Source organism: Pseudoliparis swirei, chromosome 6 (genome assembly GCF_029220125.1).
Source record: "Pseudoliparis swirei isolate HS2019 ecotype Mariana Trench chromosome 6, NWPU_hadal_v1, whole genome shotgun sequence".
NCBI classification, from domain to species: Eukaryota; Metazoa; Chordata; class Actinopteri; order Perciformes; family Liparidae; genus Pseudoliparis; species Pseudoliparis swirei.
In genome coordinates, this window is record NC_079393.1 from 26,810,580 (window position 1) to 26,822,693 (window position 12,114).

The following is a 12,114-nucleotide window of genomic DNA, read 5'->3' on the forward strand; positions in this document are numbered from 1 at the left end:
AAAAATGTATTTAATAAATATCCAATGAAATATAAATGTAAGTCCATAAACTTAATTTGATGTATTCTATTCTAAATCAGACACTGATGGCCGAGCGCTGTGTATTACAGATTTTTTGTTCAACCAAAAATGTGCTGCGCTGGTTGGGGGGGGGGGGTACATCACTGAAAACATGCACTAGGGAACTACAATTTACCACCTGCTCTCAGAGGCAGTGAATGCACCTGTGTGCCTGGGTTTGATGCGTCGCCATCAACACAGCCCTGTTTACAACCTCCTTACGGCTCTCATGGACCATCGGCTTCACACAACACCAGGGTGTGCAAATACAAGCAATGAGCAAAGCAATAAAGCAACAGCAACAAAAAGGAGCAAGTACACACAGAAGCAGTCCTGTACATACTGCATATATTAAGGGTTATTCCTGCCTCAGATACAATATGATGATGCCATTTACAGAAAAAAACATCCCGCAACTTCGTCCCTACCTGACCTGACCTTCATCACGCTGCTTTGAGACGTATTTAACACTCGCATAGGACTCATCACTTTGACATTGTACAACCTGGTCAGATGTTCTTCACTCACTATTAGATTAGATTCAACTTTATTGCCATTACACATGTACAAGTACAGAGCAACGAAATTCAGTTTGGCATCCAACCAGAAGTGCAACAGAAAGTATCATAGTAAATACAGTATATACAGATTATAGTAAATAAAGCGCTATACGAGAGGGCGGCTTCAGGCCTGACCTGATACTATCGGTAATAAGTTTAGACAAAACAGGAGACGGATAAAATTAACATTAAATAATAAGGAGATATAAACATAATCTATCTGGGGTTGCTAAACTAGTGCAAATATTCAGTGCATATTGACTTGAGAGTGCAACAAATGGCATAAAGTGTCCACAGTGCGGACAGAGGGGTGTAACTTGCGATGCTCAGGATGCAGCCTGCTCATATTTGAATATGCAGGTGCATTGTCGGGGCTGCTTCAGTCTCGTACGACTGAATATTGAATATTTCGACAAGCAATTTCGAAATCTCACCCTGAACTCCGAGTAATAGTAACAGGCACCCCCCCCCCCTCCTTTTTGTTGTTGTTGACATTTCACTACACACCAACGATCGAGAAAATAACCGCCAGATTAATTGATGATGAAGATAACTGTCGGTTGCTGCCCTTCATCCAGCTAAAACGAACACGCTGTCATAAAACAGCCCGCTGCAGATTTCACCCGCCTGAAGAATATCATGTTCAGCTGTTGGTGAAAGGTCATCTGCAGTTTGTGTGGCTTTGTTTCCTATTAAATGTGAGTGTGCTGTACGATGAGGGCTGTTTCTAAGATGTAGCTTTGTTCAAAAATAATACATATACTTATTTAGGCTGACAGGATGTGAGCAAATGTCATAAAAAGGCCAATAATAAGACTATTAGACAGTAATAAGACTATTAGACAATAATAAGACTATTAGACAATAATAAGACTATTAGACAGTAATAAGACTATTAGACAGTAATAAGACTATTAGAAAATAATAAGACTATTAGACAGTAATAAGACTATTAGACAATAATAAGACTATTAGACAATAATAATACTATTAGACAGTAATAAGACTATTAGACAATAATAAGACTATTAGACAATAATAATACTATTAGACAGTAATAAGACTATTAGACAGTAATAAGACTTAGACAATAATAATACTATTAGACAGTAATAAGACTATTAGACAATAATAATACTATTAGACAGTAATAATACTATTAGACAGTAATAATACTTTTAGACAATAATAATACTATTAGACAGTAATAAGACTATTAGACAGTAATAAGACTTAGACAATAATAATACTATTAGACAGTAATAAGACTATTAGACAATAATAATACTATTAGACAGTAATAATACTATTAGACAGTAATAATACTTTTAGACAATAATAATACTATTAGACAATAATAATACTATTAGACAGTAATAAGACTATTAGACAGTAATAATAATATTAGACAGTAATAATACTTTTAGACAATAATAATACTATTAGACAATAATAATACTATTAGACAGTAATAAGACTATTAGACAGTAATAAGACTTAGACAATAATAATACTATTAGGCAGTAATAAGACTATTAGACAGTAATGAGACTATTAGACAATAATAATACTATTAGACAATAATAAGACTATTAGACAATAAGACTATTAGACAATAATAATACTATTAGACAGTAATAAGACTATTAGACAGTAATAAGACTATTAGACAGTAATAAGACTATTAGACAGTAATAAGACTATTAGACAATAATAATACTATGAGACAATAATAAGACTATTAGACAATAATAATACTATTAGACAGTAATAAGACTTAGACAATAATAATACTATTAGACAGTAATAAGACTATTAGACAATAATAATACTATTAGACAGTAATAATACTATTAGACAGTAATAATACTTTTAGACAATAATAATACTATTAGACAGTAATAAGACTATTAGACAGTAATAAGACTTAGACAATAATAATACTATTAGACAATAATAATACTATTAGACAGTAATAATACTATTAGACAGTAATAATACTTTTAGACAATAATAATACTATTAGACAATAATAATACTATTAGACAGTAATAAGACTATTAGACAGTAATAAGACTATTAGACAGTAATAAGACTTAGACAGTAATAAGACCATTAGACAGTAATGAGACAATTAGACAATAATAAGACTATTAGACAATAAGACTATTAGACAATAATAATACTATTAGACAGTAATAAGACTATTAGACAGTAATAAGACTATTAGACAGTAATAAGACTATTAGACAATAATAATACTATTAGACAATAATAATACTATTAGACAGTAATAAGACTATTAGACAATAAAACTATTAGACAATAATAATACTATTAGACAGTAATAAGACTATTAGACAGTAATAAGACTATTAGACAATAACGAGATTAGACGGTAATAAGACTATTAGACAATAATAAGACTATTAGACAGTAATAAGACTATTAGACAATAATAAGACTATTAGGCGGTAGTTTACAGATTCAGTGTTTTCTTAAATTCATTTTTGAACAGAAAACAAACAAACATAAATCAGACAATCATATTCAATTTTATTGTTTATTTGTGGTTATTAATTGTTATTACAACTATTAACCCATATAACTTTTTAAAATTTTTTTTTATGATTACAAATTATATTTCTGGATGTTGTGTGTGTGTACCTACCTAGCACAGGCAATACACACAACAAAGAACAAAACAAAACTCTATGAAATGATCTGAATTATGAGAGGAAGTCATGGGGGCGTGTGTTGCCTCTTGTGATATCAGGGGCAACATTATATTTCTTCGGGTCCGTTTTGCCCTCCTGTGTTTCTGACGCCGTCGGTAACTTCATAACTCTGTCTTTTCTTCTTCTTGTTGCTCAGACTCATGAGCGACTTCGACGAGACCGACGTCTTTTGGGAGTCTTGGACTTTGACGCCTGAGAAAAAGAAAAAGAAAAAAGACTCCAAAAAGGAGAAGAAATGCCCGAAACACAAAAACAACACGGCGGCGACAACAGAAGAGAACATCGTCCGGAAGAAGAAGAGAAAGAAAAACTCCAAGTTCAAAGATGCGATGGAGGTAAGAAAAGAGAAGAAACGGGGAAAGAAGAAAAACAGAACGGCGGCGGAGCTCTGTGACGGCTGGATGCTCGCGCAGAGCGGCGGCGGCGCGTTGACGCCCGACCGCGACAAGAAGAGCAGAAGAAAAAAGAAAGTGGCGTTTGACTTATCGCGGGGCGTCGCCGTCAAACGACCTCAGTGCGGGTCGAGAGCCGGGGATCCGGGGCGCACGCCGCCCCGCCACGAGTCTCAGGAGGACGACAACAGTCAGGATCTGTTCATCACCCAGAAGACCTTCAGGCCGTCGCCCCCGTCCAGCGGGGAAGCCCCTCCCCCGAGTCCTCGAGGCTTCTCGCCGCGAGGCCAAGAGGAAGACGAGCGGCTCGGCAAAGCGCGCCGGGATCCAAAGGACGGGAAATGGTTCAAAGCGAACGTCGCCGAGGAGGAAGCGGCATCCCGCGCCGTCCCTCCCCGTCCGTCCGTGGGAAGCACTTCCACGCAGACGGAAAACTTCTTCACCGCCGAACTCTCCTCTTACCTCGACTTCCGCCGAGCGGCCGCGCGGCCGGAGGACCCGCGGCCGCTGGACCTGAGCTTGCCGCGGAGAGCCAGAAACGACCCGGGGAGGGCGTGGCCTTTACCAGGAGAGGTGGGAGGGCCTCCCCGCGGCCCCTCGGACGTCACCGCTGGAGACGACCCGTGGTCTGAAGGCACCGACGGGAAAAGGGAAACGACCCTGAGCCTCGAGTCGGAGCCTGAGCCGAAGTCCACGGACACGACGACCTCCGGCGAGGACGAGCCCCCCTGTCGGAGCGGCAAGCTGGACCTGACCCAGGTGACACGACCCTCTGCCTGCCTCACGGCCACATGGCCACACCCACAACTACAACTGGTGACGAACCGTCATATCTTAAGGAGCTTACAGTCCCTTATTCATTCTATTCAGTTTATTTTGTATCGCCAATATCACAAATTACGAACTTGCCTCAGAGGGCTTTACAATCTGTACACATACCTGACCTTTGACCTTTGACCTCACATCTGATCAGGAAAAACTCCATGGTTCAGCTGCTGGGGAAACTCAATATATACTTTTCACTACTCGCTGCTTTGGCTTATTTAGTAACACAAGGTCATTCTGAAAATAGTTCAGGCTGTATGGTCAAACACAGTTCTTTCTTTTTAAACCTAACACTGAAGCCTAAATCAGTTGAGATGATTTTATCAGGATTACAACCATTTAGAATCGTATTACGTGGAAACCACAACTTTAATGTCTTCAACGTCTTTTATGTGCCGTTCCAGCTTCGAACCTGTTAAGAACATAAAACAACTAGAACGGGCACTCGGTAGAGCGCATACCTTCACATATCACAAGATTGGGCATTGAATTATGAACATGTTGGCATTAGTTGCCAATTGGATAGAAATTGACCGCGCTATGGTAAAAAGAAGATGTTGACCTTTTCATGACCTTGACCTTTGACCCGATCGATCCCAAAATCTAATCAAATGGTCCCCGGATAATAACCAATCATCCCACCAAATTGCATGCAATTCGGTTTAATGCTTTTTGACTTATGCGAATAACAAGCACGCACGCATACAAATACACGGCGATTAAAACATTACCTTCCCCATTTTCAATGCGAAGGTAATGACCAACTGAACACTCTTCTATCCTGCATCCCTTTGCTCTCAGAATTCGATCATTCCTATTTGTCAAAGGTAGTTTTCAGAGGAGAGAATGCATCTTATTGTTTCTGTCAAACTCATTTTATAAATCACTAGAATGTACCAAAGCATCTGACCTGAAAACCACTTCAAACAACGCACAACACTGCAGGAAGTGGCACCATTACGTCATCGCTACTCTGAAAGGGCAAGGCTGGAAACAATCTATATTTCTCTTCTTGTCAACACGTCCATTGAAAAGACAAAAAGCTATTTCAAATTCATCTCATTAAGAAGTGTAAGCGTCACAAGTATCCATTTTATCTTCCTCTGTCCATGAACTCCATTAAATCCATAATTCACGCGTTCCTCCGTCACCATGAACACAAACACACGTGTACTTTACTAATCCGTGGCTGAAAATAGTCTCCATCAAATGCACAATTGAATCTTCTCTTTTACAGTTTGGATCAAACCGTTAACATGATTATGTGTGAATGTGCTGTCAGAATCAATGGGAAAGCTCACGTAAACCAAAATGAATACGACCTCGTATATCTCAGGATAATAAATGATTCATGTCTCAAACACAAACAGGTGGCAGCCTGAAACCGATTGGCTGCTGCTTTGTTACGTAGGGTAACAGGACTTATATTCTATGGAGGACTTAAAATGTCTTAAGTATAAATAAATGCATGAATAAATATAGGAATAAATAAATGCTTAAATAAATGTATAAATACAGGAATAAATAGGGTAACGGGACTTATATTCTATGGAGGACTTAAAATGTCTTAAGTATAAATAAATAAATGCATGAATAAATATAGGAATAAATAAATAAATGCTTAAATAAATGTATAAATAAATACAGGAATAAATAAATGCTTTAAGAAATGTATAGATGAATAAATACATAAATGCTTAAATAAATGTATAAATACAGAAATAAGTCAATATAAGTTATACCTAAACAAGACATCATTAAATAAATCTATTTCTGTATTTCTTCATTTATGTATGTCTCTATTTATGTGTCTACTCATATTTCTTCACACATAGAGATATAAATAATTGAAGAAATACAGAAATGTAGAAATATATATATTTAATAATGTCCGGTTGTTATCTTATATTTATTCATTTATTTATACATTTATTTATTCCTGTATTTATTTAAGCATGCATTTATTGATATTTATTTATTTTTGCATTTATTCATGCATTTATTTATTTATACTTAAGACATTTTAAGTCCTCCATAATTTTCAATCATAAATGATCATTATATGTTGTCTGTCAACACATAAAGTGCATATATGGGTCTTCTGCCAATCGATTGATCCAGACCTAAAACAGACATTTTGCAGGTTTCAAAGGCGTTCAATAAAATACGAAATAAGGCCATAAGCGGTATTAAAATGTCTTTAATCCATCGTTTCTCATACTAAGAAATGAAGCGTTCCATTGTGAGCTCTTGAAATAGTTGGTAACATTATTTTACATTTTTAAGTACTGGATGCCTCATTAACGTCATGACGAGGATATAGGATTTTTTTTATTTTTAGAATTGGTCATAAATTAAATTCATCGTGGCATTACAGTCTTACATTTAATTGAATATAAACTGTTCATGTGAAATCCCGTACTCAAAAATATTATACTCAAACACATTCATAACATATAAAACCTGCGTCCACCTGAGAAATATGTTGGAATTCAATTGTTTATTTTGTAGAGCCCAGTCTCACAAATTACAAATGTGCCTCAGAGGGCTTAACAACCTGGACACATAGACATCCCTGACCTTTGACCTCACATGGGATCAGGTAGAGAGCCGGTCTGGGCCTTTATTCAGTGTCGTGCTCATCAACGTCGAGTAACAACGTGACTTCATGTCGGCCTCCAGGTGCGGGCGGTCCAGATGAGGCTCAACGAGTCCTTCTTCTTCAAGACCAAAGGAGAGGCGCGGTCACCCCGACCGGAGTCTCCTCTGATGAAGCTGGTCCAGGGCCGAGAGGTGAAACACAGGAAGGGCCGCTGAGGTCGCCGGGGTCACGTCACAGCATCAAGGTTTGGAGCCGTCTCAAGAGGAATATTAAACCTCACCTCCGGACGCTCCAACGCGTCCTGACCGGCGTGCTCGAGCGGTCGACGCCCCTTTAGGAGTGTAGCGTTACGAGGAACATCCAGTCATCTCGAGCAACAAGAGAAAGCATAGCACGTCCCACAATGCATTGCATTTACATATTAATGGTTTGTTTTTATTTCCAATGTTGGAATTTTTCAAGTTAGACTTTCCTGTGATGTTGGAGTGCAGGGAGGCGTTCCCTCGACTAGGTTTCAGTCACGGCTTTTAAAAAAAGTTTTCATGAAGCTGTAATCCAATCGAGGTTCATAGTTTTGGACGTTGTCCACTAATGAAAACACATCTTGTATTAATTAAAGTGTATTTATTGTGTCGTGGTTTACTTGCTGTCGTCTTTAAGATGTGTTGTTCAGTTTTAAAAGTGGTTTTCAATGAAGCACGATTCAAGTTACGTTGTGTATGTCTTTATTCACGTCGTCTCCGTAGCAACACACACGTCATCCACCAATAGGTCAACCGTCCACCTCACACTGTGCCAAGTGCTCAGCGTTTACTGCAACATGGCAACGGGAACTTATTTTCTTCTGGTGACGAACACATGAACCGTCTGCTTTTTAAAGCCCTCCACATTTTGCCGTTGCTTTTCATTAATTCTGCCTTACGTGCTGCAATATTTCTAATATCTTGAGATCAACATGTGGATAACGTTTGGCCCCCGTGTGTGTGGAGCGCCACCTTGTCTAATAAAGTCCACCGTGGCCGCGCAGTGTCCCGCGGGTCTGTCGCAAAGAGACAGCCGAGGTCCCGACTGCAAAGACGCGTCTCCTTCGACAGGAGCGCCTAGTTGTGTCTGAAGAGCTTGAGCCCGATCCAGCTCCAGAGGTGGAAGAAGACGTAGACGGGGATGGTGACCGGCAGCAGCAGGCTGTAGAAGCACAGGCTGCCGCTGCTGGTGCAGCCTCGGGGGAAGTCGTCGTCCACGGCGGCGGAGTAGAACAACCCGACGAGAGACACGAGCGGGACCAGCCCCACCATCACGGACAGGGAGAACATCCTCAGCGTCAGTGGGAGCCGAGCGGGGTCGACGTCGTCTCGGTGGAGGGGTCAGTGGGAGCCGAGCGGGGCCCGGTGGAGGTGTCAGTGGGAGCGGCGGGCCCGTGGAGGTGGCAGTGGGAGCGAGCGGGGCCCGGTGGAGGGGTCAGTGGGAGCCGAGCGGGGCCCGGTGGAGGTGTCAGTGGGAGCCGAGCGGGGCCCGGTGGAGGTGTCAGTGGGAGCCGAGCGGGGCCCGGTGGAGGTGTCAGTGGGAGCCGAGCGGGGTCCGGCTGCGGTGTCTCGTTCGTCTCGGTGGAGGCTCTAGCCCAGCGTCGGTGAGGTTGAGGCGCCCGCGTCTTTCTGGAGGAGTCTTGCGTCCTGCGGGATCATGTTGGGGATGCCGTCGATGATGGGATAGGCGATGCCGAGCTCCTCGTTGACCAGCTCGTTGGTCTCGGCCTCGTATCTGTGGAGAGACCCGGAGAATCCTCCTGTCATCGGGGCTGCGACATGTGGACCGCTGGATGTCCAGGACGTGTTTTCATAATTTTTCCAGGATTTTAAACCAAATGTCCATCAACAAACATTTTGTCACATCTTCGGTGTATACATGAAAAAGTGAGAACATGTAGTATTTAAACTAACAATGAGAATTACAAAGCATATATATATACACATATATATATATACACATATAGATACATACACAGTATGCTTTGTAATGCTCATTGTTAGTTTAAATACAACATGTTCTCACTTTTTTATGTCCACACCGAAGATGTGACGAGATGTTTGTTGACATTTGGTTCTACGTCCTGTAAGTCCTCTGGTCCACCTGTCGGAGCCCGGAGTGTTACACATGTCTATGTCCCACTACGTCGATGCATCTGATGTGCAAGTTGGGAAACTTTAACTTTAAATTAGGTGGAAATGCATTCATTTGACATCATTCAAACATGACATTAAGAGCCGCTTCTTTCTGTGCACTAAGGGCCTCCGTCATGAAACTGTTGTTGGTGGTTGCAGCATTTATCTCAGAGAACACCGGAGCTTTATTCCACAACTGTTTGACCTTAATCTCGAGCTGTGTTACATTTCCAACGACCCGTACACATCGCAGTCGTACATTGGAGCCCTGCCGTTCCCCCTCGTGTCCTCGGCCCTCAAGAGGCCGAACCCCCGCGTGCTCTCGGCCCTCAAGAGGCCGAACCCCCCGTGACCCTGACGCCCGCTGCGCCGCAGACAGCGCGTCCTGCAGCCGTCTCACCTCAGCGGCTTCTTGGACAGCGGACACACCAACAACTCGAGAAGAGACTCGTCGAAAGGCGGCTGCTCCGCCTCCTTCACTTCCGAAAAGCTCCGGGCCGACGCGGACGGGTCCGTTAGCCTCTGTATCAGAGCAGCATTCTTCACACGACCCGTTTCCGTCACCAGTCTAACCGCAACACGACGAAACATGAGGACGAGCGAGCGAAAACTCCCCGACCGGAAGCACATACACCGTGTCACCGAAATATGAGTCCTCTTCCTGTAAGCTAACAAGGGTTATCATCAGTTCCGCTTATTGACATCTTGAGAAATCACGGCTGCGGCGAAATAGTCCAAAATATTTCCTCCTAAAGTCCATTCCTAAACTCTTTAACTTAACCTATTTGGAAAATGTGACGTGGTCAAGTACATTTGAGAAGGAGAATTCATGACGTCGGTCTGCAGCGGTGAAACTACAATACCCAGGAGATGGACTACAAAAAAGCACATTTTACGATACTTCGTCCGTGTACTTATAGTGTTGCGTCATTACAATAATAATAATAATAACTTTATTTATATAGCACCTTTAAAAACAATGTTTACAAAGTGCTCTACAGAGACTCAAGGCAAAACAAATGGAATAGTAAGAAACAGATATAACATTTAAACAACCTGGTTCAATTACTATATTAACGAGGTTGGAATATAAATGACAGGATTATTTTATTCTTGTATTAGGTTCAGAAGCTTTGATAAAAGGACACCATGTTTCTGATGACCATCTAATGAACCAACTATTACAATAAAACACTACAAGTCAACACTTCTAGCTGACACTGAGTTGTGTGGTGTGTCGCATATTCCTATGATCAGATGATACTCATACTTATATAAACAATAACAACAACAAGGGAGATCAGACATTGTTACTGTGAGGACGTTTGAAACTGAACAATGAGACAGTTTAGGAACTTTGTCCCCTCTGGGACAATCCCTTGGTTTTATCCTCTAGTCTCATTTATATTCCAATCTCGTTCATAAAGTAAAACTTTGAGTTGGGTTGTTTATATTGTTAACAAAGTAATACCTTGAGTTGGGTTGTTTAGGTTGTTAATAAAGTAATACTTTGAGTCTGGTTGTTTATCTTGTTAAAGTAATATATATATATATATATATTATTTGTTATTTTTTGTTGTCCATATTCGGAATTTAAAAAATCAGCCTTTGCTTATCGGAGTTCTTTTGTTACCTGGTTAGTCGGCATTATGAATTTCTGCCGCTCATTTCCTAATTTAGACTTGAGTGCCAGTTTTAACGCATAGTTCTGTTTTTTCATCACAGTCAAGATGTCACTATTTAGCCGTAGTTCTTTTGATTTTGTTTAACTTTGGCTGGGACATGCACTTCCTACATTTGAACACATGGTGGCTCAGTACCATTACTAAAAGGCATCTATTCCTTTTGCTGTGGTTGGTATCGGTCAGCATGAGGATTAAGTGATGCTCCTTTTGTGAAATACGTTTCCATTCCATCCAGGTGTGCATTTGAAACATTGTCCTGATTCAGCATTGCTCATTTAGAAGCTGCTATTTCAGTGTCAATTTCCAGTTACCCCGCGTGCGCCTCCAAGGCGTGTTTCCTCTGTAAGGGCTCGATCACACCAGACGCGACTCTCAAAAACGCGTCACTAGCAAAATCATTGATTCCATGTGGTACGGCCTTTTAAATGACGCGCGGCGCGTTTTTCTAGCGTTTTTCAGGCGCGCTTGAAAGTTTAAATATTCTCAACTTTAAGCACGAGGCGCCGAAGTGCACCGCTCAACAATGACACACTCGCCCAAGGCAGCCAATCGGATCAAGCAGGAGGCTTAAGGCAGCCAATAGGATCAAGGAAGAGACGCAAGGCAGCCAATAGGATCAAGCAGGAGGCCCAAGGCAGCCAATAGGATCAAGGAAGAGACGCAAGGCAGCCAATAGGATCAAGCAGGAGGCCCAAGGCAGCCAATAGGATCAAGCAGGAGGCCCAAGGCAGCCAATAGGATCAAGCTAGAAGTCCAAGGCAGCCAATAGGATCAAGCAGGAGGCCCAAGGCAGCCAATAGGATCAAGCAAGAGGCCCAAGGCAGCCAATAGGATCAAGCAAGAGGCCCAAGGCAGCCAATAGGATCAAGCAGGAGGCCCAAGGCAGCCAATAGGATCAAGGAAGAGACGCAAGGCAGCCAATAGGATCAAGCAAGAGGCCCAAGGCAGCCAATAGGATCAAGGAAGAGACGCAAGGCAGCCAATAGGATCAAGCAAGAGGCCCAAGGCAGCCAATAGGATCAAGCAAGAGGCCCAAGGCAGCCAATAGGATCAAGGAAGAGACGCAAGGCAGCCAATAGGATCAAGCAAGAGG

General features: G+C 41.6%; 4 protein-coding genes across 5 annotated transcripts in view; 1 reads left to right on the plus strand and 3 right to left on the minus strand.

The window, feature by feature from the left end:
• si:ch211-176l24.4 (NF-kappa-B-activating protein) overlaps window positions 1–7,809 on the plus strand; it is a 35,051-nt gene extending 27,242 nt beyond the window's left edge. For both annotated transcript variants that reach the window (XM_056415951.1, XM_056415952.1), the window contains exons 3-4: window positions 3,495–4,509; window positions 7,258–7,809. In XM_056415951.1, the coding sequence (XP_056271926.1) occupies window positions 3,499–4,509; window positions 7,258–7,392 (1,146 nt within the window). In that variant the 5' untranslated portion in view covers window positions 3,495–3,498 and the 3' untranslated portion in view covers window positions 7,393–7,809. The remainder of the gene's footprint in view (window positions 1–3,494; window positions 4,510–7,257) is intronic.
• Window positions 7,810–7,885: 76 nt separating this feature from the next.
• LOC130194825 (phosphatidylinositol N-acetylglucosaminyltransferase subunit Y-like) lies at window positions 7,886–8,571 on the minus strand. Its single transcript, XM_056416015.1, has one exon. It carries the CDS (start codon window positions 8,488–8,490, stop codon window positions 8,278–8,280), a length of 213 nt encoding a protein of 70 aa, XP_056271990.1. The 5' UTR covers window positions 8,491–8,571; the 3' UTR covers window positions 7,886–8,277.
• A 61-nt stretch (window positions 8,572–8,632) lies between these two features.
• On the minus strand, window positions 8,633–9,955 carry LOC130194821 (protein preY, mitochondrial-like). The gene is made up of 2 exons (XM_056416011.1): window positions 9,737–9,955; window positions 8,633–8,935 (listed from the first exon to the last, which is right to left on the minus strand). The coding sequence occupies exons 1-2, from the start codon at window positions 9,925–9,927 to the stop codon at window positions 8,791–8,793; spliced, it is 336 nt and encodes a 111-aa protein (XP_056271986.1). The 5' UTR covers window positions 9,928–9,955; the 3' UTR covers window positions 8,633–8,790.
• A 1,373-nt stretch (window positions 9,956–11,328) lies between these two features.
• LOC130195670 (solute carrier family 12 member 3-like) overlaps window positions 11,329–12,114 on the minus strand; it is a 6,342-nt gene continuing 5,556 nt past the window's right edge. The window contains exon 7 of the mRNA XM_056417338.1: window positions 11,329–11,390. Within this exon, the coding sequence (XP_056273313.1) occupies window positions 11,329–11,390 (62 nt within the window). The remainder of the gene's footprint in view (window positions 11,391–12,114) is intronic.